The sequence below is a fragment of the Lytechinus pictus genome, chromosome 14, assembly GCF_037042905.1.
Source record: "Lytechinus pictus isolate F3 Inbred chromosome 14, Lp3.0, whole genome shotgun sequence".
In the NCBI taxonomy this organism is placed as follows: domain Eukaryota; kingdom Metazoa; phylum Echinodermata; class Echinoidea; order Temnopleuroida; family Toxopneustidae; genus Lytechinus; species Lytechinus pictus.
In genome coordinates, this window is record NC_087258.1 from 9803905 (window position 1) to 9831729 (window position 27825).

Here is a 27825-nt window from a genome sequence, read left to right on the forward strand (position 1 = left end):
GTGCTCCAATCGCCCAATTTTTAATTATAATAATAATTGCCCTATTAATGCATAAACTTACAGATATTATATTACTGCGCAATCATGCGCTTAAATGAATGTGGAAACATTATTTATACTTTTACCAATATCAAATTAAGTCAAATGTCGGGGGATCACAGAATTCTGTTCGACTTGGGCAAAATTTGACTTAAAGAACAAGTCCACCCCAACAAAAAGTTGATTTGAATAAAAAGAGAAAAATCCAACGAGCATAACACTGAAAATTTCATCAAAATCGGATGTAAAATAAGAAAGTTATGACATTTTTAAGTTTCGCTTAATGTCACCATGGACCTACTAGTTATGTGAAATCATGGACCTACTAGTAGGTCCATGATTTCACATAATAGTTATATGCACATCCTGGTTGGTATGCAAATGAGGGAACTGATGACATCACTCACTCACTTTTTCTTTTGTATTTTATTATTTGAAATAAGAAATATTCTAATTTTCTCCTCATTGTCCTGTGAAACAAAGTTTCATTTCTCACTGAACATGTGGAGATACCATACTTAACATTATATTGTTCAGTCAAGTTGGTCCTTATTGTCAAATCTGTAAATATTGAAATATTGTATAATTCAAACAATAAAAAACAAAAGAAATAGTGAGGGACATCATCAATTCTCTCATATGCATGTGACTAAATTGTGCATATAACTATTTTGTGAAAAATAAGCGAAATTTCAAAATGTCGTAACTTTCTTATTTTACATCAGATTTTGATGAAATTTTCAGCATTATGCTTGTCCGAATTTTCTCTGTTGATTCAAAACAACTTTTTTCTCAGGTGGACTTGACCTTTAAAAGATGTGAATAAGATATGTTTTGCATATTCTGGGGCCTGTAACACAAAGCTTATCAATCATTGTAGGAGAATATCGTCTTGATTGATTGCATTGACTATAATGTACTATCAATCATAAAAATCAAGCGTGCGATCAATCGCTAACTTTTTCATTACGGTACCCTGGACTAAAATAATGCTTTAAGTGATTATATGACCTCTGGAAGGTCAGCTATCTAGAGTCTACTGTAAAAATTATCAGAAAGTAGCTATTAACTGTTGCCAGTAATAAATACTTTGATTCTTCAAATTTTTTAGGCTTTCCACCAACTGATAGAGGGCGGTAAACTAGCTTTAGAAAGGACAGATGTGAAACCTTACGTTGTTGACGGTCAAGTCTACCTTTCTGAGCTCTCACATGGTCTCCAAAGGCATTACTATTGGACGCCATTCTACGGTCCCGATGTGAAAAATGATAAGATCTGAGTTGGCTTCATTCTAAATTCTTTATCGATGCCAGCATGTTAAAACCTTGAATCTCAAAATTGAAAAAAAAATTGAGGGCTGAGCTGTATTTTAGAAATATGGCAATGGTGGCACACTCATATTGTTTGAAAGTAGTCGCTTAATTCTTGTAGAGAATTCTTCGTAGGCAAAAGTAGGTTGCTACTCAATGTCATAACTCTAAAATCAAGGTTTTAACACCCCATCAATGTTATTTATTACTTGTATTTATGACAACCACTGTTTTAAAAGAAAAGCGAGAGGATTTTTGTGTTTATAGGAACCTTGTAGTTTACATGAAAATTTTATGCTGTATAACAAGAATTTAAAATGGACAAATCAAGGATTTTCTTGTCATTCACAACCATTTAATGAACATGCCTTTAAAGTCGGTGTGATGTAGTAAAACTGCAGACAACAGACTGGTAGTTACTCCAACCAGCTTGGTATAATTTGAGCTGTTACACAACTACTCTGTATTTGTTCACCTGTTGTGTTTTATGTCCCCCTTTACTTTATTCTCTTCCTTCATAGGAAAATTCATTGCTTCCGATCGTTTTTGTTGTCCGTTCGTTTGAATTATGCAAATGCGCAGTGGAAAGTAAATGTAAAGATATCCGATATTTGACAGAGTAAAATTGGTTGGGGTAGAGCTTTGAACTCTGTTCTTTTCATATTGAAAGGGATGGTCCAGGCTGGAAATATTCATATCTCAATAAATAGAGTAAAATTCACAGAGCAAAATGCTGAAAATTTGATCAAAATCGGATAACAAAGTTATTGAATTTTAAAGATTTCCATATTCCGGTGAAACAGTTCTAGGCATGTCTTTATGAATATTCATTAGGTGGGCTGATTATGTCATATCCCCACTTGTTCTTTTGTATTTTATTTATGAAAATTGAAATTAGGTTTATTCAATATTTTTCTACCAAGAACTAAACAATTGGATTGACAACTGATTAAGTGCATTAGTTATTTATTGCCGCAACTTATTTCATTACAATGGAGACACATCATTTACACATGTATGAAAAAATGAAACATCTATGATTTCATGTAATAACATAAGAAAAAGGAAAGTGGAGATGTGACATCAACAGCCCACCTAATGAATATTCATGACAATCTGCATATAACTATTTCACAAAATATTGATAAACTTTAAAATTCAATAACTTTGCTATCCAATTTTGATGAAATTTTCAGCATTTTGCTCTGTGAATTTTACTCTATTTATTTAGATATAAATATTTTCAGCTCGGACCATCCCTTTATAGCCTGATGTACCAGCTTAAAGCTAAGTTCACGTTCTGGGAAAGAAATCTAATTTTGATAGGAAATGGTTGGAAGCCATCTTAAAGTGTTGATCATACGCCGGAATGGTTCTTGAGAACAACAAAGTTCAATTGAAATAATTCAGGCTTGCTTGAAATTATATAATTTCATGAACATGTATTTTTTCTGGTGTAGCTAATACTAGCTATAAACACAGGAAACAACATGTGGGACCACACTGTTAATGGACGGGAATTTTTCTGTAATTATTCAAATCTTCATTTGCTCTTTACATTTTCCAGAAAAACTGGCAGATGTTTATTTTATAATTCTGTGTAAGATTTGTTCAATTCTGTTAACAGTTTACATTATGTTGTTACCAGAACCAGAGTTCATCGTTATATAAGTAGAATGGTCACGGTGATCGTGAATATATATTTTTTTCATGAAGTTTCTACTATTTATATAGTATACTCACAGATCTTGTTTTATATAAAATGTGTACATCAGTTGTTATTGCTCTGCTAAAGTCTTGGTGCACAAGTTCTGTTTTTATGTTAGTTAAAAACAAATATATTCAGTTTTTTTCTAACTGATTATTCATAGGATGATAATCTTATTCAATTGGTCGCTTTTGCTGGGTGCGGAAAAATATGATTTTAAAAACCAACTGCTACTGCTATAATGTTTGCTAATTACTTGTATGTTATTCATTCCACCAAATCTTGTTTTCCTTTTTTCCTTCCATTATTTGCATGGTTAAAGCCAGCTCGGTGTTTTTATAACTACACAACAGATGCAATTTGAAATTATAAAGGTGCAACTGCAAATGTGACACATTTTGTTGATTTTCAGACACAATGCTATTTCTTGTCCACAGTGGACATGTTAACTCTCGGTGTGACTTGATATGCATCTTACTTAATATCTTTAAGAAAAGCTTTGGTCCAAAAGGTACTACAAGTTGCTTAGCTCAGCCAAAAGACAAGCTGAAAACTTTCAGTGTCAAATATTACAGTTGAATCATTTGTGCTGCTCTTTTTACTTCAAATTTTTTTTACTGAAAATCAAGTGAATGTTATGCAATTCTATTTTCATTCCGTCCACTCTTATACCTTGGAAATGAGTTACATGTGACATGTTTTTATAATTTATCTTGTAAAAAGACTACTCATGATTGCTTTCTCTACATGTAAATACAGTGTATATAGAAGTATACAAAGCGTAAGATATATTATGATTGTTCCAACGTTGTGGTTATAAATAAAAGAGACCATTAAAACAAGCCAATTCATGTGTAAAGTCAATACTATTTAATATTGCAATTTGTACAAAATTAATTGGCACACATGCTCAATTTGAAAAAAAAATTCATAAAGCTGTTCATAAGTACTAGTAACTATAGACTTCATGTACAACTGGTGACCCTTTCTTGGGAACTAAATCAACACCATGATCATTTTTAGTATATCATTTATCACAAGAAAGGGTTACCAGTCACTAACATCTCCTGAGCTGTCACACCTCGACTAGTACGCCAAAGGATGCCAATGTATGTATGGCAAGCTGTTTTGGAATTCAAGAAAAATGGCTTGTCATACGTACATCAGCATATGCAGGCTGGCAAAATCACCCCAATGCTCTCACCTAATTTTCTTTGTCATGGGGGGGGGGGTGTAAGTACATTGTTGGGAAATGCCATGGATAAAGAAAACATAATAATTAATTTGTGATTTGGAAAAATAAACTCATTGTTTTGAAGTTACTTCAATAATAAATGTAATGAATAATGAGTCTCCTACTTTGGTGAAACTCTAAAATTCTGTTTCACAAAAATTGGGGTATTAAAAAATATATATGTTATTTTCACTGCTATGCTAAACAATAATAAAATTATAAAATGTAAATAACAACAAAATATCAAAGCATTTTTAGGTTGACATGGGCCTTCTATTTCATTCTTTAATTGAAAATTGAAGATGCACATGAACATAGCTCCGGTGAAGTTAGCTGATCCTACAAAGTTCCACCTGAGCGATGGATTTGAATAACCAATTCCATTGCTCAGGTTGAATGGTGTTGTGGGATTAGCAATCCTTGGCTGGAGCTGTGCATTGGACTTGACTACTCGCTCGTCCCCAGACACCCTCCTGTCTTTCGTTTCTGTTCCTGCTTAAAACTAAGTTTCTTATTGTTTGAATTAAGACGTTTATCAATAAGCATCCTTCCACCACCACATGTGTTTGTATTTTTTTATTACTTCATCTTTTCCTTTTAGTACACATAATATATTAAGTTGCATTATATTTTCGTCATCATTTCAAGTTTGATGTTTTTAAATCTGTACACTCTATGTATATATGCCTGTAAATTGTACGCAATTCAGCCTTTTGGCTGCAAAGTGCAATAATTTCAATAAAACCTTTTCAATTACAATTACAATTACAATTTTATTAGTCATGGGCAATTGACCTAATAAAAATTGCACAGAAATTAGCCATTTTCCATATTTAAAAAAAAAAGGACAGTTTGATTAATGCACTTCCTTTAATATGAATATTTGATTTTTACTATTTATTCATACATGTATATCTTTGGTTTTATTCAAATCATGAAATTTGAATCTATGTAAAACATGATATATAAAGAAAGACCGCCTAACTGAATTCCGCACAACGGAAAAATGTTTGCAAAGGTCTATAAAGTGCTTTGTATCTTCTTAAAAAAGGTGCTAAATTAATGCTGGTATTTCAAATACCCTCAAACCCATACAAAAATCATGTTAAATGAAGAGATCCATGCACACATAGGTAGCAGTAATCACACCATTGTATATCATATAGATGTCCAATCCAACTCTCTTTGATTAAAAATTGATTTCCACTTGATTTGAAATTAACTTTACAAAAAAGAAAATTGAAAGAATATGTGATAATGCTCACTTAGAATAGGGGTGGATGTCAACATTTGTTTAAAAAAAAAAGGTATTTGAAGTTGAAACCTTTTTTTTTTATTGGGCAAAGATGAAATATTTTCTGAAAGCCCAGGCTTTTTTTTAAATTTAGGAAAGAACTTTCGCCGGAGACTGGGAGCGTGAACCTCTGCCAAGTCGTACCTCAGATCTCAATGAATGGGACGGAAGGTCTCCCTTTTAGCCATTTTCTCAGCATATTAGAGTTGGAAAAGGGTATTTATTTTCTTTGTATTGAACACGACTGGATGAATGATAGGGATCTACATCAGTAACTTACTATGGTTATGCAAGTCCTATGATTGGAAGAGAAATGCTCTAAAAATTAACTGTCCTATCGAGGTTAAGATATCATCATCGTCAACATCGGGGGGGGGGGGGGGGGGGGCACTCAAATTATTTTTTGATGGGGGTGTGCCTCACGAAACTCTGAAATAGCGGTCTAAGGAACCGACTAAAAGGGTAAAGTATGGGGTCTTGGGAACTAAATATATACCGCGGTGTGTAAAAAACGGGGCCTTCGGAACAGGATCGCGGCACTGTAGATATAGCGCTGTGCATGTGCTAGCCATGCATGGAGCAGCTAGGGAGTTGCGAAGCTGTACGTGCATCCTCTTGCATGCGGTGCTCGTGCTTGACAATTTTGGCAAGGGCTGGGGAACTAAGATGTCTCGTAACGGGGGTCTTGCGAGCAGGGCTGGGCGGCTTCTGAACTGAACTTGTCATTCGGAGTATCTAGAGAACTGAAAATTAGGTCTGAAATAGGGGGTCATCAAAGCGGCACGTCCCCGTACCACCAATATATGTGAGTGCCCCCCCCCCCCCCCGGGTCAACATACTAACTTATCATCATCATCATTATTAATAACATTCCTCATCATGATCATCATCATAGTCACCACCATACTTCTCACGATCATCATAATCATCATCATAGTCATCAGTCATCGTAATCATCACCATCATCATAATTTCTCAGATAAATATTACGTTCCAGCAGAACTGGCAAACGTGTCCAGCAAGCGAGTGGCAAGGGGGTAATAGTACCTGATTTGAAAACCTCCTTTCTCCTCGACAATCAAACACACTTTGGACAGACTTTGTGAGAGTTCTCAGGGAAACTAACTCTTGACATATCCACATGTGCAAAAGGCACCATGAAATACACATAAATTCGATAGAGCTACAATTTCCCTGGCACACAACGGGTTAAGAGCATGTTACCAGACTACCAGAGACCGAGTATTGGCCATTTTCAAGTTCTCGATCGAGGTGAAACAAACTATGGAAGATAATTTTAACCAACGGTCTTACGACTTTGGACTCCCGACCTCAACTCCATCCCTTTGTTTCCCAGTGATTGTTGAATGAGTCTGAAGCTTGGAGTCTGGAAGTACTCAAGTCGTTCAAAGTCTATCGCCCACCTCAGGCAGTACCATCTAAAGTGGGCGTGGCTTGACTCCCAACAGGTTTCACACTTCCATTCACATGCTCATCGGGGGTGGGACTTGGGTCCTGCTGGATGATGTCATCTGTTCCGTTCTCTCTGATCGGCTCTTTGATGGGCGTCTGGGTGGGGTCGGTGGACAAGGAGTCACCATTGGTTACTGGCTCGCTGCTGATTGAAGGCGGTGGTGGTGGTGAGGATGACGAGATGTTGTTGGTGGCTTCGGAGGAGACGGGAGGGGGCGAGTTGCTCTTTGTGGATGATTGATCGCTGCTGCCTCGCTGCCAGCTGGGTATTGTCGTCCTCTGGGGAGTGGATGGGAACTGATGCCTGGGGATGAAAATTAGAATAGCAGTAGTAATTAATAAACACAAATACCCAAACGCAGGGGCAGATCCAACTGGATTTACCTCGTCATATTTTACTTAGAGCCCCTGATTCTCAATAAAACCCTTGAATAGAATGACATTCTACTCCAGTACCTACCTGCTTAAAAGCAATCCTTTCAAGGACATGATCTCTGACTTGATCTCTGTAGTATCGGTAGACCTTCTGCTGTTCGTCAATGCTTTCCCCGACACTATCTCGGCATTGAGGCTGGTAAGCTGCTGATCTTGTTTCTCCATCAGAGTCTGGATTGCACTGATAGATTTATCCATGGCCGTAACTAGATGTGAGAAACAAGACAAATTCTTATTTGAATAATGCAGTTTTAACCTTTGCAAAGGAACCAATATCATTTTCAGTTCCACCTACTGTGGTAACCATAATTGCAAATTTAACCGGGTTAGATACAATACCATTTTGGGGTCTGTATTGTTTGTGTACAATAGTTGGCCCCTCAGTGGCGTATCTAGCTTTTTGCTAAGAGGGGGGTTTGACAAATTGGTTTGACCCAATAACGATGAGCTGCGACAAAATAATATTCCGCATTCATATAGCACTTAACACATCGGAACGACGTCTCTTAGCGCTTTACAGATATATTATTACCCTGGTCATCGGATCCTTGCATGTCCGCATACAATGTATGCACCTTCTCCACTCCCTGGGGAGCATTCCAACAAGAGTTCCAAGACTCAATTGCTAGGCATACTACATAGGCTTTCGCATCCTACCGGGTACCCATTTAACACCTGGGTGGAGAGTGGCAAATTGTGGATTGACGCCATAGTGGGATTCAAACACACGACCCTCTGATTACAAGGCGAGTGTCAGAACCGCTACACCATGGCGCTTCCACGGCATAATACGTCCTACCACTGGAAAATAAACAAGTGGAACGCCTCTGGCAGTCTCGCCTGCATTACGCAATTTAATATAGCAGCAGTGCTAACTTTGAAAACTACTATAAAATAATCATTCACAAAAACATCATTCATATAATGACATAATACCACGTTCATTGACCATAAATGACATTTGAACGGAGACTTAAGACTGTCAACTACACCCATGTCCACATTTCATTCACTCTATCCATAAACTTTCAAAGTTATGATGGCACTTCAACAATTACCCCAACATGGCCTAAGTTTATTGACCTTAACTGACCTTTGACTTGGTTTTGTGACCTGAAACTCACACGGGATGTTAAGTGATGCTTGATTACTCTTATATCCCAAGTTTTATGAACTAGATCCATAAACTTTCAGTTAGGATGGTAATTCAACAAATACCCCCAACACGGCCAAAGTTCATTGACCTTTAATGACCTTTGACCATGGTCATGTGACCTGAAACTCGTACAGGATGTTCGGTGATACTTGATTACTCTTATGTCCAAGTTTTATGAACTAGATCCATAAACTTTCAGAGCTAGGATGGTAATTTAACATATACCCCCAACACGGCGAAAGTTCATTGACCTTAAATGACAATTGACCATGGTCAACCGTCATGTGACCTGAAACTCGCACAGGATATTCAGTGGTACTTGATTAACCTAATGTCCCAGTTTCATGAACTAAATCCATAAATTTTCAAAGTTATGATGGTAATTCAACAAATACCCCCAACTTGGCCAAAGTTCATTGACCCTAAATGACCTTTGACCTTGGTCATGTGACCTGAAACTCAGGCAGGATGTTCACTAATACTTGATTAACCTTATGTCTAAGTTTCATGGACTAGATCCATAAATTTTCAAAGTTATGATAGTAATTCAACAAATACCCCCAACTTGACCAAAGTTCATTGACCCTAAATGGCCTTGGACCTTGGTCACGTGACCTGAAACTCGAGCAGGATGTTCACTAATACTTGATTAACCTTATGCCCAAGTTTCATGAACTAGGTCTATATACTTTCTAAGTTATGATGTCATTTCAAAAACTTAACCTTAGGTTAAGATTTTGAAAATAATTTTCCCAACATGGTCTAAGTTCATTGACCCTAAATGACCTTTGACCTTGGTCATGTGACCTAAAACTCAGGCAGGATGTTCAGTAATACTTGATTAACCTTATGTCTAAGTTTCATGAACTAGGTCCATATACTTTCTAAGTTATGATGTCATTTCAAAAACTTAACCTTAGGTTAAGATTTGATGTTGACGCCGCCGCCGCCGCCGTCGGAAAAGCGGCGCCTATAGTCTCGCTCTGCTATGCAGGCGAGACAAAAACCATGAAAAATGCCCATTCACTGCAATGTTGACACTTATTCAATGTAGCAAATTTAGGCCATAGCTTGTGAAAAGTAGCCCCCAATATACATTTTTTTTAACCTCATACGGTATATGGTAATAGGCAATTTGGTTACTTGGTAAACTGCATATCGACAGTATATCAAAATCATTATCACTGCACAGATATGATCTGATAAATATAATCACACAGTTGGCATTTACAATACAAAATGACAGGACTATATAATTCCCTTCGCTGGGCCTAAGATGGAAGTGTTGGTGTTTGGACTAGAACTAAGACCTGCCTCCATTTGCATTACTGTGGACCTTTAAATAAACATGTTACATCAGCTGCATTGCAAGGTCTCATAGTTGTTTACTCTTTTTCTTGGACTTTGATACAAGATTGGAGCATGGACTATTGCTTGTATTCAAGTTTTCCTTTCAAAGTTATTAACGAATGATATACACACATCCAGAGTGCTTTGACTAACAGGACTTACTAAGCATATTTTTCAAAAAAATAAAAAATAAATCTTAAAGGTCAAGTCCACCTCAGAAAAATGTAGATTTAAATCAATACAGAAAAATCAGACAAGCATAATGCTGAAAAATTCATCAAAATCGGATGCAAAATAAGAAAATTATGACATTTTAAAGTTTTGCTTATTTTTCACAAAATAGTTATATGCACAATTTAGTCACATGCAAATGAGAAAATCGATGATGTCCCTCACTCACTATTTTTTTTTTTTAATTGTTTGAATTAAACAATATTAATTTTTACAGATTTGACAATAAGGACCAACTTGACTGAACCATAAACTGTTTAACCATGGTAATTCTACATGTTCTGGGAGGAAAAAAAACTTTGTTTCACATGACAATGAATGGGGAGAAAATTAGAATATTTCAAATTTCATAAAATGAAATTCTGTACAAAAGAATTAGTGAGTGATGTCATTATTATTATTATTATTTTTGTTTGGCGTCACCTGTGCCTGGGAGGCGAAAAGCGAACTGAATCACCATGACCCGCAGGTCTCTCCTCCCGATATAACTGATTGGGGGAATGCAGGTGGACCACTACACCGGGGTTTCCCCCTACTCTTATACGAATAGTGCAGTGGGTTCTTAACGTGCAAAGGTGGTGACTCTCGTCTACACGGGGCCTCCATTTAACGTCCTATCCGAGGGATAGTTCCCTCATTTGCATACCGACAGGAATGTGCATATAATTGTTTTGTGAAATTAAGCAAAACTTTCAAATGTTATAACTTTCTTATTTTACATCTGATTTTGATGAAATTTTCAGTGTTATGCTTGTCCTTAAAATTAAAATTGAGACTGCATTACACTCAAATATGTTAAATTTAGCAATTATTCATTGGGTCATAACAACTCTCTAAATGAGACTATGAAAGTGGCCCCTCATAACCCATGTATCTTCTTTTTTTTTGTCAGCCCAGAGACCTTGAATATATGAGTTTTTGCTAGAAACTGAATTCACATAGGACTTGTACACAGAATCACAATTTTTGAGCAACTTTGGGTCTCACATGAAGTGTAACCTCTGAACCACAGATACAGTTGTCGCAAATTTTATCTCAAAAGTCAAAGAAAGAAAGTAATTAAACATTGCGGCTTATCATGAAAAAAAGGAAAGGGAGGGGGCTGTAATGCCCCGTCTATTCCATTGGGGTTAATATTACATGCCAAGTAATAATCATAATAATTACCTGCTTGTGAAACATTCCTGTTTAATTCTTCAATGGAAGCTTCCAATCTCTTCATTCTCTCCTCTTCTTCTTTTCTTCTCTTGAGCCACGGTGCAACAAATCTCTACAAAATAAACAAACAAATAATCCAAAAAGGAGACATAAAATTAGTGCATCTAATAGAAATATTCAGAATAGGGTGAAGGAGAAACCATACAGTTTAAATCTGGATAGGATTCGCTTTCTTGAAAGTATTATTGGGAGGGACCTTGATTTGCCCTGTCAAAATCCTATGTGAATGCTTTGTGGTCTATATATCCTTGGCTTGTGGGTTTGTATTTACAACCCTGGAGTTAATTTCTTTTGCCAAGGAATCTATCGACATTGTGATGCACTCAACCCAGGTGAGGTGAATGGGTACAAGGCTAGCAGGCAGGATTAATTCCTTAGATGAACTGAGGGCTAGAAGCACCATCTTAAGCTTAAACCAGAGTACAGTCCGACCTCTCTTATCCAGCCTCCCCTTATCTTGATCTCTCTATTATCCGGACGCACACTTGCCGAGATTTTTTAAATTTTATGTTTTTAAATTCAGTCTAGTATGTGAGGAAATGAGATTTCAATCTAAACTCAATCCTATACACTAACTCACTTTGATTACATATATTTTCCAATATAGTCTACCTACTACAACATTATTTTTCATGAAAATATCTCACCCAAATCACTGAAAGAACTTTTAGACAGGTAAATCCAGTAAATCAGAGCGCAGTGCAAACATTTCATCACGTTCTCTTTTTGTTTCCCGGAGAAAAACAACACGTATCGCTAGCTAACGCTAGGCCTCAATACGGACAGCGCCATCTATCATGTTTGAGCCTACAGTCAGTATAACAATGGCTGACATTGCGAAGCTGCGATACCCGCCGCGATGATCTAATTGTAAAACTTGGTTTCATCGAGTCATTCTCTTTCTTTCGAGGTATGCTCGATATATACCTCAATCATTTTAGCAGGTAAATTATCCAAGAGTTTTGGCCATTGATCGATTTCATTTCCGTAAAAATACCGCCTATAATTTGCACTGACACTGCAGTGAATACTGTCTGTACGCCCACTACAATAGATAGCGTGTAGCTACCGCCGTTGGGGAGCTGAGGCAGCAGCTGCGTGTATTTGATATTGGGTCTCCCAGATCCGGATAAATCCCTTATCCGGATTGGTGCTGGTCCAAACGTGTCCGGATAAGAGAGGTCGGACTGTAAATATGAGGCCATTATCACCCTGCTGCTCACACACGATATTGCAAAACAATATCTTAAAAATCCCAGAACTGTGATATTCTTTCATGGATCTTTACCAAACCTCCATTAAACAAATCTCTCTCATACGCTGCTTTAAGGCAATTCCATTAAAAAGTGTACATCCAAAAGTAGGAGCTTACAGAAAAAAATTGTCTTCTAGTTCATATGAAAAGTATTGATGCTATAAATCTATCATGGCTTGAGCAGTTCATGAAAGCAATCAAGACTGGGGAGAAATAGGGATTGGGCATACCATGATAAGTTGGTAGATTCCAAATGTAACTCCACTGACGATGACGGCTATGGCAGCATAGTCCCTCCAAGTAGTTACCCTTGATGGTGGAGGTGGCTGCATGTATGGCACTGCAATGTGAAGGGAAAAAAATGGTTGACATGATTCAATTGAAGCTGATTATCTAGGAGACAACAAAATGAAATTAGGGATTTTTGTCTCATGAATGCATAGAACATAATCAGCCTTGAACTATTCCAAACTGGCTATGAGTTAAATAAAGAAGTCAGGGCAGAGTCAAAACGTTGAAATACTGTTCAAATGACTATCAAAAGCATAAGCACTTTCTTATTTTTCTGTATGATGCAAAGGAAAGAAAAAAAGAAAAGAAAGAAAAAAAAAACCCTTCCCAAAAGTTGCTGAAATTTCGTATTTAATGTCTTTACATCCATGATATGTCCACCTTTTTTGTATTGCCTTGATTACTTGGAAACTATCAAGAAAATGAAGAACATTCCGTTCTTTCTTGAATCTGAAAGATAAACAGTTTCCACTTGATGTTACATGTACTCTAGTACAGTAGGCCTACAATACCTTTTGATCCAGAAGAACTTCATCAGTCAAGAGTTTGAAAAAAGAAACCACAAAAAACAATATTTACCCATTTGTTGTTGAGGTACAGCACCAGGATGTGTTGCCATAGGAACCTGACCTTGAGGAGAAGGGGCTACAGGAGTTTGATTGGCAGGTGGTACCACGTCTTGCCTCGTTCCTGATCGATCAATAGCCAATTCAATCTCTGCATCTGACACACCTAGTTAAGCATTCCAGATAACAACATTTTCTAATTAATTCACCAGGGGAGCATTTCCTTTGTCTGTGATTTTCACTGACTTATTTGTTCTGAGCCAATCAGATGCAAGGATTTCAGTAGCTTATAACAGTTGCCTGACAATTTGTTTTCATGTAATGCTACCCTGATCTCCTACCAATTATGTGCATGTACCCTGTATGAGTAACTATAAAGGATATAATGTTGGCTGTCTAAATCATTCCATATAAATAGACCAAATGTTGGCCCAAATACCTTTGATGCAGAATCATACAAATGACACAAAATGCATTTAATTCTATGAATTCAAACATTGTCATTATAATTATTGCTGTTCCAGCCATGATGATCATCACCATCATTATCATCACCATCACCATCACCATCACCACCACCACCACCACCACCATCATCATCATCACCACCACCACCACCACCACCACCACCACCATCATCATCATCACCACCACCACCACCACCACCACCACCACCACCACCATCACCACCACCATCATCATCATCACCACCACCATCACCACCACCACCACCACCATCACCACCATCATCATCATCATCACCACCACCACCACCATCATCATCATCATCATAGGCTTACCCTTTTTCCGTAAGAAAGCTTTTTTCTGAACCATTGGGCTAGATCTGACTTGTGGATTGAGCAAGAACTTCACAGCAGTCTCAATCTGTGAGAAAAAAAGAACACACAGACATTCATAGTTTTGTGGGTTCATAGTTATCCATACCTTTTATCTCAACCAAGACAATGAATTATGGAATAAAAGAAAAAATAATACCAGTAATAATTATCATTTTGCAGTTGTATCTAAAATGTTGGAAACAACAAACTTTTTATCTCTGATTTATCTTTAATTTCATTGGTACTACACATTGCAGAGAAGTTTTCTGTCACTAATTTGCTGCAAAACATGCCCTCATATTGATGAAAAATATTTAGAAAGAACTCATTAAAATGCAAAATACAATGACCAATGGCAAACATACTCTTACAAAGTATGCTTTCATTTAAGTAATTCTACATGTAGTCGATTTACTGTAGTCAGATTGTCATCACTTGACTTTTAATAACACATGAACCAAAATAGGCCTTACACTGAAGAAACTTTAAAACTACAAGCATCAATAATGTAAAACCTATATTCTTTCAAACTTCAATTCAAAATAAAGAAAAAAAGATTTAATGGTAAACCTTGACATATTAAGACCTTTCCAGTATGTATTGTGACCTTAGCTCCTAAATCATATCAAAGTCACCATTCAACCAACCAATTTTTTGTGTCAAATGCGAACTTTGTAAATATTTCAGAGTCATCTTTTATTGCGACAAATAAAAAAAAATTGTACAAAAACACTAATTTGGTCGCAACCCTCAACCCAAATTACTATTGTTGAGGCCAACATAAATTGACATTCTCTCTCTGTTTTTCTATCTTTCATCTTTCTTACCATTTTTTCTCTAGGGGCTTCAGGAGCAATGTCTTGAGTTGAAGCTCCAGCAGGAGCTACAGCTGAAGCTGGAGCAGTACCAGGAGCTGTGGCTAGAGCTGTGCCTGGAGCAGTACTAGGGGCAACCCCAGGACCTGTGGCTGGGGCATTTTCATTTATAGCAGTATTCCCTGCAGAGCCCTGCATATAGACAAAGAATATTTACACAATGTCAAAACGTTTAAGGACGTTCCACAGTTAAAGTGAAATCCATGTCATTTTCACCAAACTTTGCACATTGATACTTTAGCACCTGAATATTCCAATTATGCAAAAATTAATATGGGTCCATGTGCTTGATTTTTTGCCATAGAGTTTTAAAGTTCACCCAAATGGATGTTCTTAAGCATTTTTTTCTTCTTTTTTTCCCCTTCCACAGGGTTCTTTATTTTCAAAAAGCATAATTACACTGTATAAACATTTACAATTTTTTCAAACAGTAAATAAACATGGTATATATATATAATTCCTAATACATAGACATATAGTCAAACTGACTTATTATACAATCAATGAGTTGTCACAGCCAAAGCAAATTTGGCAAGAAAAATAAGAGATCTGATACATATATCTAAGAAATTTAAACATAATTGGTAATAAGTATGTTTGTTAATGTGACAGATTGCCAGCTTGTTCGATAAAGTTTCTGAAACAAGACCATTTCTTTCTGAACTTATTTGCTCTGATATTTTTTTCATAAATATATTTTTCCATTTCATAATAAAGTTTTAAAGCTGACATAATTGTGGTAAATGAAGGTAACTCTTTTCTCAATTTGGCTAAATATATCTCTTTTCTTACCATCATGACACAGTTAGAGCATTATTATTTGTACCACAAAATCCAAACAATGTGTTTTCATTCGTTAATACGATCACCTCTCGAGTATTTTGAAATATCCATGATTCTATTCTCGACCATATTACATTAGAATGAGTACAAAGGCAAAATATATGCATAATTGTTTCATCATTATCAATACAAAAAGTACATTTCGTATTTGTTACTATACCACATTTCAACAGAGAATCTTTCATATACAATATTTTATCTAAAATTGTAAACCACCTATGTTTATATCCATTGTTGCCTGAAAAGGGATCAAACAAAAAGCAACCCAAAGGTCATCTCAAAAACCTAACAGACCTTTCCAGCTGACAAGAGCCTTACATTCTTTAACTTCAAAGTGAAAAAAAGAGCGATATATATTTGAGCAACCTACGCGTGTTTTCACAACAAGTTGCAAAGCTTCAGGAATGATTGGTTCAATAGATTTAGTAATTATATGTGAATCTGTGGGAAAACCAGAACTAATTGCGTCACAAAGACCGTAATACTGTAGAAAATTGGTTTGTATACCATACGCATGTTGAAATTCAAAGTATGGAAAGAAGGTACCATCTGTTCTAAGAATGTCATTAACAAAATGTATTCCTCGTAAATCCCAAGCCCTGAAATAGATTGGTTTGTTATTTATTTTCATTTGAGGGTTATTCCATAGAGGCTGACAGGCTATGTCATCAATTAACAATTCAAGCAAAAAAGCAGTACACACCTCAAAACCCTTTTAAAACATGTTCCGGCATAATCGTGATATAGTCCCCAAATCCCAAAATGGGGATTATTAGAATCACACCTACCAGAACGCATGAAAATCACTTCCTTTCTCCAGAACACAGTCCCCAACTCTCGCACAGCTCGAGAACTTGCGAAATGATAACACACACAAATGAAACACACTTACACGTACACTTGGATTCTCTCCCTATTATATACTCGTGATACAGTCCCCACTCTATGGGAAATCAAGTTCACTTTGCACGCAGTGGGGATAGCTCCAACAGTACATTATACTCGTGATACCGTCCCCTCACAACATAAAATCGTGCTCGTTCGACAAGGGGATGGGGACAGTTTCCCAGTGCAACGTGACAAGGAAGACTCATTCAAAACCTTCGGGAATTATTGTCATTATCATATTATATTATCATTATTATCATTTTATCATTATATTATTATGGTTATTTAATCAAAATTATCATCATTATTATTGTTATTATCAATATTATTGTTATTTAAACATAATTATCATTATTATTATTGTTATTATCATTATTATTGTTATTTAATCATAATTATCATTATTATTATTGCTATTATCATTATTATTATTATCATTATTAATATCATTATTATTATTACTATCATCATCATATATCATTATTATTTTTTATTATTGTTGTTGTTATTATTATTATTATAATAATGATGATAATATTATAAATTATTATATTATCATTATTATTCTTTATCATTGAAAATGTGCCCCTTCCATCCATTCTGTTCCTTGTATTTCATTTAATTCCTACAAATGAAATCACTGTAGACTCATAATAACGTTTGGGTATTAATTATTATCATAATTATTATCATCATTGGCATCATTTTCATTATTGTTGTTGTTATTATTGAAAGAGTCACCCCAAAACATTAAAGTAATCAATACAAATATGTGACGGAAATGAAAAGTAAAGTAATGATAACAACAATAGTATAATGATGGGGATGATGATAATAAAGATTAATAACAATAATGATGTTGATAATAATTATGATAAAGGTTAATATAATGGTAATAATAGAGAATAATAACAATAACAATAATTATCATAAAAATAATAAATAAAAGATAAATAATGTTAACAATGTAAATAATGTTTTTATTATTGTTGTTATTATTATTATTATAATAATGATGATAATATTATAAATTATTATATTATCATTATTATTATTATTCTTTATCATTGAAAATGTGCCCCTTCCATCCATTCTGTTCCTTCAATCCATGACCACCTAATTCCAATATTGTATCTCTCTATTGTCATTTGTATCTGTTTAATACTTGTTTTACATGTACCTTATATTTTCTTGCCTTATTATTGCCCATTGTATTTGTTATTACTGTATTCTATACTCTGTATTGATTTTTATTGGAATTGAATAAAACATTGAATTGAATTGAACAAAAAATAAGGATAACAATATTAAGTAAAAAAAAATAAATACCATAAAAAATAATGACAATAATGATAATAATTACGATAATACCCAAAAGTTATGAATGAGTCTACAGTGATTTCATTTGAAGGAATTAAATGAAATACAAGGAACGGACTGGATGGAAGGGGCACAATACCAATGATAAAGAATAATAATGATAATAATAATATAATAATTTATTATACTATTATCACTATTATGATGATAATAATAACAACAACAATAAAGAATAATATTTATTATGATGATATTAATAATAATATAATAAAAATAACAATAATAATAACAACAGCAATAATAATACAATAAGGTATAATAACAATATTAATAACAACAATAATAAAGAATAATGATTAATGATGATGATTATAATAATAATATAATAAAGAATAATAACCATAATAACAACAACAATAATAAAGAATAATAATGATATATGATGATATCTATAAAAATAATTATATTAATAATGATAACAAAATATTGATAATAAAAATAATAATAAAAAAAACAATAATATAATAAAGTATAACAATAATAATAACAATGATAAAGAATAATAATGATGTATGATGATGATAGTAATAATAAAATAAATAATAACAATAATTGCGATTAAATAACAATAATAATGATAACAATAATGATAACTATGATTAAATAACAATAAAAATAATTATGATAAAATAATAATGATAAAATAATAATGATAAAATGATAATAATGATAATATAATATGATGATGACAATAATAATAATAATTCCCGAAGATTTTGAATGAGTCTTCCTTGTCACGTTGCACTGGGAAACTGTCCCCATCCCCTTGTCGAACGAGCACGATTTTATGTTGTGAGGGGACGGTATCACGAGTATAATATACTGTTGGAGCTATCCCCACTGCGTGCCAAATGAACTGTGTATCCCATAGCGCGGGGACTGCATCACGAGTATACTATACTGTTGAAACTGTCCCCACCGCCGTGAAAATCAAACTTGATTTCCCGCAGAGTCTGAGAGTGGGGACTGTATCACGAGTATATAATAGGGAGAGAACCCAAGTGTAAGTGTGTTTCATTTGCGTGTGTTATCATTTCGCAAGTTCTTGAGCTGTGCGAATCTAATAATCCCTATTTTTGGATTTGGGGACTATATCACGATTATGCCCATGTTCCAAACAATCGCGCATGTTGGTGACTTCCATTCCAATGCATTCGTCTTTGTGACTTTGTCAGGAAGATGCGTGCGACCGCGAACAAAATTTTGAATTTAATGTATTCCTTTGTTTTTAAACATCGCTGATTCGATTTCGACTTTAGAAGCTTAACTCAATAACTGCCGATCCGATGTACAAACATTCACAAAAGGCAGAGTCTGGAGCACTAAAGTTTTATCTCAAGTCGAAGAGCTGAATTGCCTAAGGCTAAGCTCCTGTCCTTGATCGAGCACTCGCCCCTCCTCTGACTCTGAGTCTAGAGTCTGAATCTCTCCTCAATACGGTCCGGCCGCAAATATAAAAGCAGCAGCAGAAACGGATCTGCATTTCGTCCCCGGCCAGAGTTCCCCGGTGCAAAGGCTATGCATTACCGTTGGCGTAAACGAGGTCCGAGTTCGACTTGGGCCGCGCGAGCAAGCGCTCAAATACCCTCGGTTATAGAATACACCTAGAGTATAGCATCATTTACTGAAAATCTTAATACAGTATATCATAATAATACAAATACCACTACTTTCTTAAATTACCTCTGCGTCTGTCTTTGTCGACATTTTGTTGGAAAACAGGAGGCGTATTGGTCCTTCTTTTTGTTCACTGCACAGCTATCGCATAAGTTATACAAACTTTAATCGATGAGGGCAGCAGATGCATGCATGAGAAGCCAGATTGATCACACAAAAAAAGGTCTAAATAAAATAAATATAATTAGGTTATTGGAATAGCTATATTACAAAATATTACAAAGCAACCCCCCCCAAAAAAAAAAAGAATCCAGGGAAGGCCCGCTGATGGGCGTCGGTAGGCCCCAGAGTAGGCCTAATAACAATTAAAGGGGTACTCCACCAGACTGACAAGAAATGTTTTGAATAGATAAAGTAAAATAAGACGAACAATCACTGAAAGTTTCATCAAGGAATAACAAAGACAAAGTTATGATATTTCAAAGTTTTTGCATTATTTCGGTGAATCAGTTCTATGCATTTATTCATGTAAACCTACTACCTGCTACCTGCTACTACTCAAGCCATATTCAGCTCATCTCATTTGGTTTACATCAGGTGGGTGTTTCATGAAAGTTGTCAGCACTGACTAATTTGTCAGTGCTGACTAATGATTTCAGTGAATCCTTGGTTTTGATTGGCTGAAAGGCACTAGTCTCTGACTGTTACTATAGTAACTGTCAGAGAAAGACAACTTTTCAGTGCTGACAACTTTCATGAAACGGTCCCCAGACTCCTTTTCAGGACTTCACTCACTTTCAAGAAAAGAATATACTTCTAATTTTCTCTTTTCATCCTATATCTCGTCTTTCCATTTCAATCTTTCTGCCTGAGTTTCCTTCCCTTCTTCAAATTACACATGGTGGATCGTAAACCTTCTCCACGTTATCCACCATGCAAACCTATAAGAGATCATGTTTTTTCTGAATACCATGTCAAAATCAATCTCAAAGTTAGATTCTCATGAAAAGATGATTTTTTTTCTCGCTCGCTTCGCTTTCTCGGGACTTATATTAAGCAACTTTTTATCTGTGCGCGCCACGTTGCCCCCCCCCCCCCCCGGGCCCCCTCTCTCTTTGTACTTATCACACATTGAGCTTCGCCCTTATGGCAAGCCGTTTTAACATTTAAGCCTATTTCTTGATATCAAGAATTCATTTCTTTATATCAAGAATTCGATTTCTTGATATCAAGAATTACCATTGCTCGGGCCGGCAGAATCATAAAAAATCCTGTTCATACGCAACCACAATGCGTAGTCTTCGCCAGACCAGACGTATCGCTTACGTTCAGCATAACAGCAAAGACAATAAATGCAGCCTCCGCCTAGATTATAGGCTAGTTCATACCATAATTTGAAATTTTTGGCTCTTGCCCCCCAAAAGTTATTAGAATTTTAATCATTTGATTTGTGAAGGCGTCATTATGCGAGCAGCTTCCCTGCATATTGCATGGTAAAAAGTCAATGAAATGTCATTTTCTCAGAAAATTGAAAATGGCTTTTATTGCACCATCAGTATATCAATACACAAATTATTTCAAACGCGCTCCTAAAAAAAAAGAAAAATTAGTCGTCATGAACAATTAAACAGGACTTTTATGCATTTTATATTACAAAACATAATGGGGCAGCTGCTCGTTTATGACGTCATAAATTAAAAACCTTCACATTTTAATAACTCAACTTTCTTAATTTTTAATGGATTTTCCTCAAACCTTTACCAATATTTTTTTATTATTTTTATGCTATTTTTACAACAAACTTTTCGTCAGGGTAAATTTCCCCTTTAAATTACCTGCTTTATACCCCCGTATTTTTATGAACATCATTCTGCAGCAAATTCATTACATTTTTAAAGCCTATTGATAAGATTTTACTATTTTATCTACCCTACACTCTTAAACAGGTTGGACAAAAAGGCCCAATTTTCAACCATCACTGGGCAACATACTTTCCATACAACTATTGGTTAAAATCTGTCCAAATTGGGTAATAAATTTTCTCAATTGGATAATAATTGCCCAGAATATATATATATTATATTTTTTACCAACATACATTACCCAAAACAGTGGACAATATGTTGCCCAACATTTTTAGTGTGTATACGGCATGGGGTGTGGGTACATTACATTTATATTGACAAAGATTGAATTCATGTATGATAATTCATTGTATTAGATTTGTTTGCACATATCAAATTCAGATTATCATACTTAATAAAACAATACGAGTTCATGTTTTGTTGTATAGGGGTTATCATTATCTTGCCAAATTGTTTAAATCTCGCTATCTATCTTAGTTCTAAAGTCTATACATCTTTGGACCAAACAAAAAATAAACACCGGGAAATGCATCTTAATTTATTGATATAAGCAATTTCACAGTGACGTGGTTGTAAGTAAGTGTATACAGTCGATGATACATTCATCAGTTCAACCACACTGACTGAAAGGTATATCAAAATGGAGTTCAAGAAGATCACAAGACTAACAGTTTTTCTATGTCTCTTCTGTACTGTACTCTCTGTTAATGTACAACATGGAAAGAACTCTAGGTTTAAGAAATCAGCGGAAATGGAGGAAGCGTTGATGCATCCCAAAAGGATGTACAAACGAGCATCTACAACACAAAAGGATGCCAATAGCAAACGACCTCGTGTTGAAGATGGTGACGCCGGCATCGGTGAGATATCCCAATTCCTTGACGAAGGTTTTATGCGGCGAATGGAACTGGACGATTCAGAGATGCACGATCCGCCAAACATCAAGAAATCTTTACGACCACAAAATGGATATGACCTAGATGGGATGCATCGAAGGCCCGCGTCTTCATCACGAAAGGAACCCTCCATTTCCTCGCCCAAAGGCGGTGATGATGAAAATGGGGACGATGACATCGGTGAGATCTCCCAATATCTTGACGAAGGTTTGATGCGACGTATAGAACTGGATGATTCAGAGATGCACGATCAGCCAAACATCAAGAAATCTTTACGACCACAAAATGCTGACGACCTAGATGGGATGCATCCAAGGGCGCCTATACCACAAAAGGATTCCTTACCCAAAGGCGGTAATGCTGAGAGCGGTGATGCTGATATCGGCGACATCTCCCAATTTCTTGACGAAGGATTCATGCGGCGTATGGAGTTGGATGATTCAGAGATGCACGATCCCTCAAACATCAATAAATCTTCAAGACCACAACGGGGAATCGACGTCGTTGACATGCATCCGATTAAGCCTGGTGTACAAGGAGTTCAAGCCGAAGATGAAACTTTTGAAGATCCAGCCATCATTGATTCCGATTTATTTTCGCTGATGGGAAAGGACGTATTTCAGCAATTTGCATTTGATGACAGCGCCATGCACCAAGGCAAGACTGCAGATCAACAGTTCCACCCATCTTCAAAGTCAGAACGACCTCCAGAGGAAATGGGCCAGCGTATCATGCATCCTCACGGCGCCACTCGGAAGGACAATCCCGCCAAGGTGCCATCCAAGGAAGACGTCGCAACCGAACTTGATGAAGATTTCCTGCGGCAAATGGAACTTGATGACAGCCGTGTTCACTCTGTCGATGAACGTACAGGGTGGGAAAAATCTTCGTATTACAACGGCAAGGATAAAAAGGCAAGCCTTCGAATACATCCTGAGATGGCTCTTCAAAACCATGACGTGGGTGACCAAGATGCGGGTGACGAAATCGACGTCGATGATCTACTCGGACGAGATTTTATGAAACGCATGGAAATCGACGACTCATATCTTCATGATTCTAATCCACAGCTGCGGGAAGATGTCGCTGAAAGGTTCATCGAGAAGAGGAGTAGGCCTGGCATTTCTCGTCGCCTACTGTCCCTTCAAGAGGATGAGATTATGCCACAGATGGCGATGAAGAACGTAGGAAAGTTGGGCCAAATAAAAGCTCGGCGAGGTTTTCCAATTCATGCATCCTGTCGACTAAACTGGTGAGAAGTTGCATCCACAAAATCTTAACATAATTGAATTTGAGGAATTGTATATAGAGCTTTAGAAGAATGTTTATCATTTTGTTAAGTCATTTTATTGCATTATTCTATAGCTTCAACTTCATAATTTGCAGATTTACGTTGAATTCATGCAGCCCGGCTAACAGGCTTATAAGACCAAGTGGCTATCCCCTTTCCCACTTGGAACTCGATATTTTTTAGGGGGCGGCGGCGGCGGCGGGGAAACAGATTTACGATTGTTTATTTTGAAATGTTAATTTATTAATTGTTTTATCGTGGCTCTTTCATTTTTACAGGCTATATGCGTGGTATATCCATTCTGTATAAATTTCTTATTCAAAGTTTTAAGCTCAATGATGACGACTCAGTGATTCTCATAATTGACCTGATTATACTCACCCAGTGGAGCTCGGGGGTACTTGCCCTCCTACCCTCCCCCCATTTACTAAAAAACGGGGAGGGAGAAATACAAAGAAACATGATGGGAAACTAAATAAGGAAATATAAGACATATATATTTATGTAATTTCATGAAAATAATTTGCTCAGGACCTATACCGTTCATCACTGTCTTATGGCGCTCGATATTGGCTGTTTAATGAAATAGGGCCTAATCCCGTTCAGAATTAAACGGTGCTAATAAAAAATCAAATGCCATGCATTTTCAACTTTCAGGTCAATACATAGGCCTATACATCAAAATAATGTTTGTCCTTGCGCTTCGAGCTTTTATCAGTTTATCCGTGACATGTTAATTTCAAAGTATAATGGAATTAATGAACCTGCTTTATTGATCTCTGAGAATTCGGAGGGCCGGGGGTGTACATCCAGTGGCGTAGCTAGGATTTTTTTCCTGGGGGGCACTGGGGGGTCCTTGCTTTTTCAGGGGGGGGGGCACCATTTTTTCCGTTGTGTATGTATGAGTCACAAGGGCGGATCCGACTTTCGCCAATAGGGGACGGGGCCCGAAATTATCTTCAGCTATATTTCCCCCGATCAGTCACTTCTTAGTTTTATTCTTATAGAACAACATAAACATGAAATAATCTCATAAGCCTTATAAAAAGTGCGAGCGCGAAGCGCGAGCGATTTTTTTTACTTTCATGTATTTTGTCCTGAAAATGTAATATTCTGTGCAACGTTATGTGTGAGTCCTGAACAAGATTCGTATGTAACTAGATGGTTACTGCGAAGGCCAAGCGCGAGCAGAAATTTTTATTAAATGTTCTAGCATTATCGAAAAGGGACCTGTTAAGGACTGCTTACAGTTACCCACGAAGACGGTATATATTTCAATAATGCGAGCGCGAAGCGCGAGCAAATTTTTTTTGACATTCCGACCTAAAAAATTGTCATTCTAAGCACTTTTTGTATTAATAAATGGGATACAGTAGGTTTGTAAGTAAACAATTGATGCGAGCGCGAAGCGCGAGAGGAAGAAAATTGAGATTTTAGACCTAAAAGCGGGACACTCTATTCATATTTTGTAAATCATAAATAGGATATAGTTAATTGGGTATCATTAATAATGCGATCGTGAAGCGTGAGCAGACAATTATTGATATTCTGATGTGAAACTGGATAATATAAGTACATTTAATATAAAGAATATGCAGGCTATCGCGCATGTTTTAGATTTAGACCTAGAATCTGGGCAGTCTGAATACATTTGTTTAATGGAACATTATGAAATACACGTAGACAATAGGAACTTGGCAAATCAAACAATTTGACCACGCAGCGTGAGCTTAAAAATGCTGATATGTAGACTATAAAAGGGACATTTTACAGCTAGAACACTTAAATTTGTTAATGAAAAAAATTGATGAGAGCTCGATGTCCGAGCTAAAATATATTTTGTATATTGACTTCAAAACTTGCTCCATATCAGCCTATTGAGCAAGATATGAATTTCATCGAACAGGCAATTCTGGCGCGGAGCGCAAGCAAAAGTTTTATATAGTAACATTCAAGATTTTTTTTTTTTTTGCAAGTCTTCCCTTCACATTATTTCATTCACTCGTCTTCCTCCTCTTATTTTCCTCTTCTTTTTTTATTCTTTTCCTTTTTTTCTTCTTTCTCCTTTTTTTTGCTCTGCCATTTTTTTTCAGGGGGGCACCTGGGGGGGGGGGGCACATCAAATCTCAGGGGGGGGGGGCACGTGCCCCCCAGGCCCCCCCCCCGTAGCTACGCCACTGTGTACATCATGGACTGGTTTTAAAAATTTATTTTCTCTCTTTTGGCAATTTTTGATGGGGTGCATGATGCAGGGATTTCGGCATTCCCTTTCTTCGATCCCCACTACGTTTTCTTTCTTTTTTCTTTCTTCATTACGCTCTTTCAGTTCAGTTTCAGTTCAGTTTATTTCACTTCCATTTTCTGATGATAAACATAACAAACATAATATGTATGAATGTACATAACAGAATAAGTGTCATAAGAATACTTCAATAATTAATTAACAAATTCGTAGGAAATAGTCGGAGTATTATATAATTCTTTTTGTTCCAAACACAGTTTGATAATTAGACAAATTATAGATTACAGTTAGCATGTGAAAATGAAAATGAGGGACTTATTAAATAGCAAAGCTTGTAATGGTAAGTCCCTTGGGATAAATTTATAGTAATCTTAATCGTATGTAATTAAAAGTAAAGTAGGACAATCTTGACCATATATGAAGAACGGCAAAATAGGTTTGAATAACAAGGAAAAAGGGGGAGGGGGCAGTGACTACATAAATTAGGGGGGAGAAGGGAATATTAAAAGCTGGGGAAAAAAACAAAAAAAAACGGTTATGTGTCCAGCAGAGAAAAGGGAAAGGGGAGGGGAAAGAGAAATAGGGTCGAGAGTCAAGTATCGTGGAAAAGAGAAACCAGTTCATATGTGTTATACGCGTTGTAAAGTTTTAGGTGTTTTTTGAAGGTGTTTATATTTCTATTTTGTTTAAGGCTTTGGTGAATACCATTCCAGTATTTCCCTTGAATGTGTTCCGTTATACCCTACATGATCAATATATGGTTTCATATACATACCAGAGACGAGATGTCGGATCTTTTAATTAGGCAATGAAAAGTTATGTTCTGACCTCTTAGCATTTTATATAGGCCTATCAACCTCTGACAGGGGCGGATCCATGATTTTTGGATAGGGGCGGGCCGGGCACATTTTTCCGAGGAAGAATTTGACAAGCAAACAAAAAATGGATTCAACAAAAATTATTGGGATTAATTCGTCCACGAAAATAAATGACAAGCAAAAAAAAAAGGTCTTCACTTTCAAAGGGGGGGGGGGGGGGCACACTTGTTTTAAAGGCATTTTTACATTACAAATGTTGATTGTGCCTCAAAGAGGGAGGGGGCCCGAGGGGGCACGGGCCGGCTGTGCCACCCCCTGGATCCGCCACGCAGTGACCTATCTGATTTCGATCTTGTCCCTCGATCCTTTCTTTGGGCCTTTCTTCCTTCCTCCCCCCCCCCCCCGGCCCCCCCGGCTTTCCCTACTCTAGGGATTTACATTTTCTTATTTCCTATCGTATATCTTATATAGACCCCCTCTTCCTTTTCCCTTAATTCAATATCCCCCTTGTATTACGCGGGGGGGGGGGGGGGGGGGGGCTACGGGTCTTTAGCTGGATCCTGAACCTCCCCATCAATTAACACTGAACTCTCACCGACATCAACCAGCTGGCGAACCCGCACTCCTAGTCTGTTTCAAGATCGTACTAATTTCAATTCCATGTTCAGTTTCCTGCACCAATGAATATATATTCATATGATAAATTTCAGA

At 36.4% G+C, this 27825-nt stretch overlaps 2 protein-coding genes across 9 annotated transcripts in view; one reads left to right on the forward strand and one right to left on the reverse strand.

Moving 5' to 3' along the window:
• LOC129276672 (leucine-rich repeat-containing protein 34-like) overlaps window positions 1-3904 on the forward strand; it is a 15376-nt gene extending 11472 nt beyond the window's left edge. For all 7 annotated transcript variants that reach the window (XM_064109890.1, XM_064109891.1, XM_064109889.1 and 4 more), the window contains one exon: window positions 1151-3904. In XM_064109890.1, coding sequence (XP_063965960.1) covers window positions 1151-1318 — 168 coding nt within the window. In that variant the 3' untranslated portion in view covers window positions 1319-3904. The remainder of the gene's footprint in view (window positions 1-1150) is intronic.
• On the reverse strand, window positions 3905-20163 carry LOC129275916 (peroxisomal membrane protein PEX14-like). Of its 2 annotated transcripts, XR_010295766.1 has the most exons (9): window positions 20069-20163; window positions 15227-15406; window positions 14361-14445; window positions 13574-13726; window positions 12934-13043; window positions 11398-11500; window positions 7519-7699; window positions 5055-7362; window positions 3905-4609 (listed from the first exon to the last, which is right to left on the reverse strand). XR_010295766.1 is itself a non-coding variant. In XM_054912381.2 (8 exons), exons 1-8 carry the CDS (start codon window positions 20090-20092, stop codon window positions 7011-7013), a joined length of 1188 nt encoding a protein of 395 aa, XP_054768356.2. In that variant the 5' UTR covers window positions 20093-20163; the 3' UTR covers window positions 3905-7010. The 2 variants fall into 2 exon arrangements, 1 of the variants encoding a protein (XP_054768356.2); XM_054912381.2 differs by having other exon boundaries at window positions 3905-7362.
• Between the last annotated feature and the right edge of the window lie 7662 nt (window positions 20164-27825).

Excerpts from the sequence above, each read along its gene's own strand:
- LOC129275916 (XM_054912381.2), bottom strand. The coding sequence starts at position 20,092 with ATGTCGACAAAGACAGACGCAGAG. Across the intron at positions 7,700-11,397 it reads CAGGAATGTTTCACAAGCAG|TTACGGCCATGGATAAATCT; the intron begins GTAATTATTATG and ends TCTCACATCTAG. Across the intron at positions 7,363-7,518 it reads AAAGGATTGCTTTTAAGCAG|GCATCAGTTCCCATCCACTC; the intron begins GTAGGTACTGGA and ends TTTCATCCCCAG.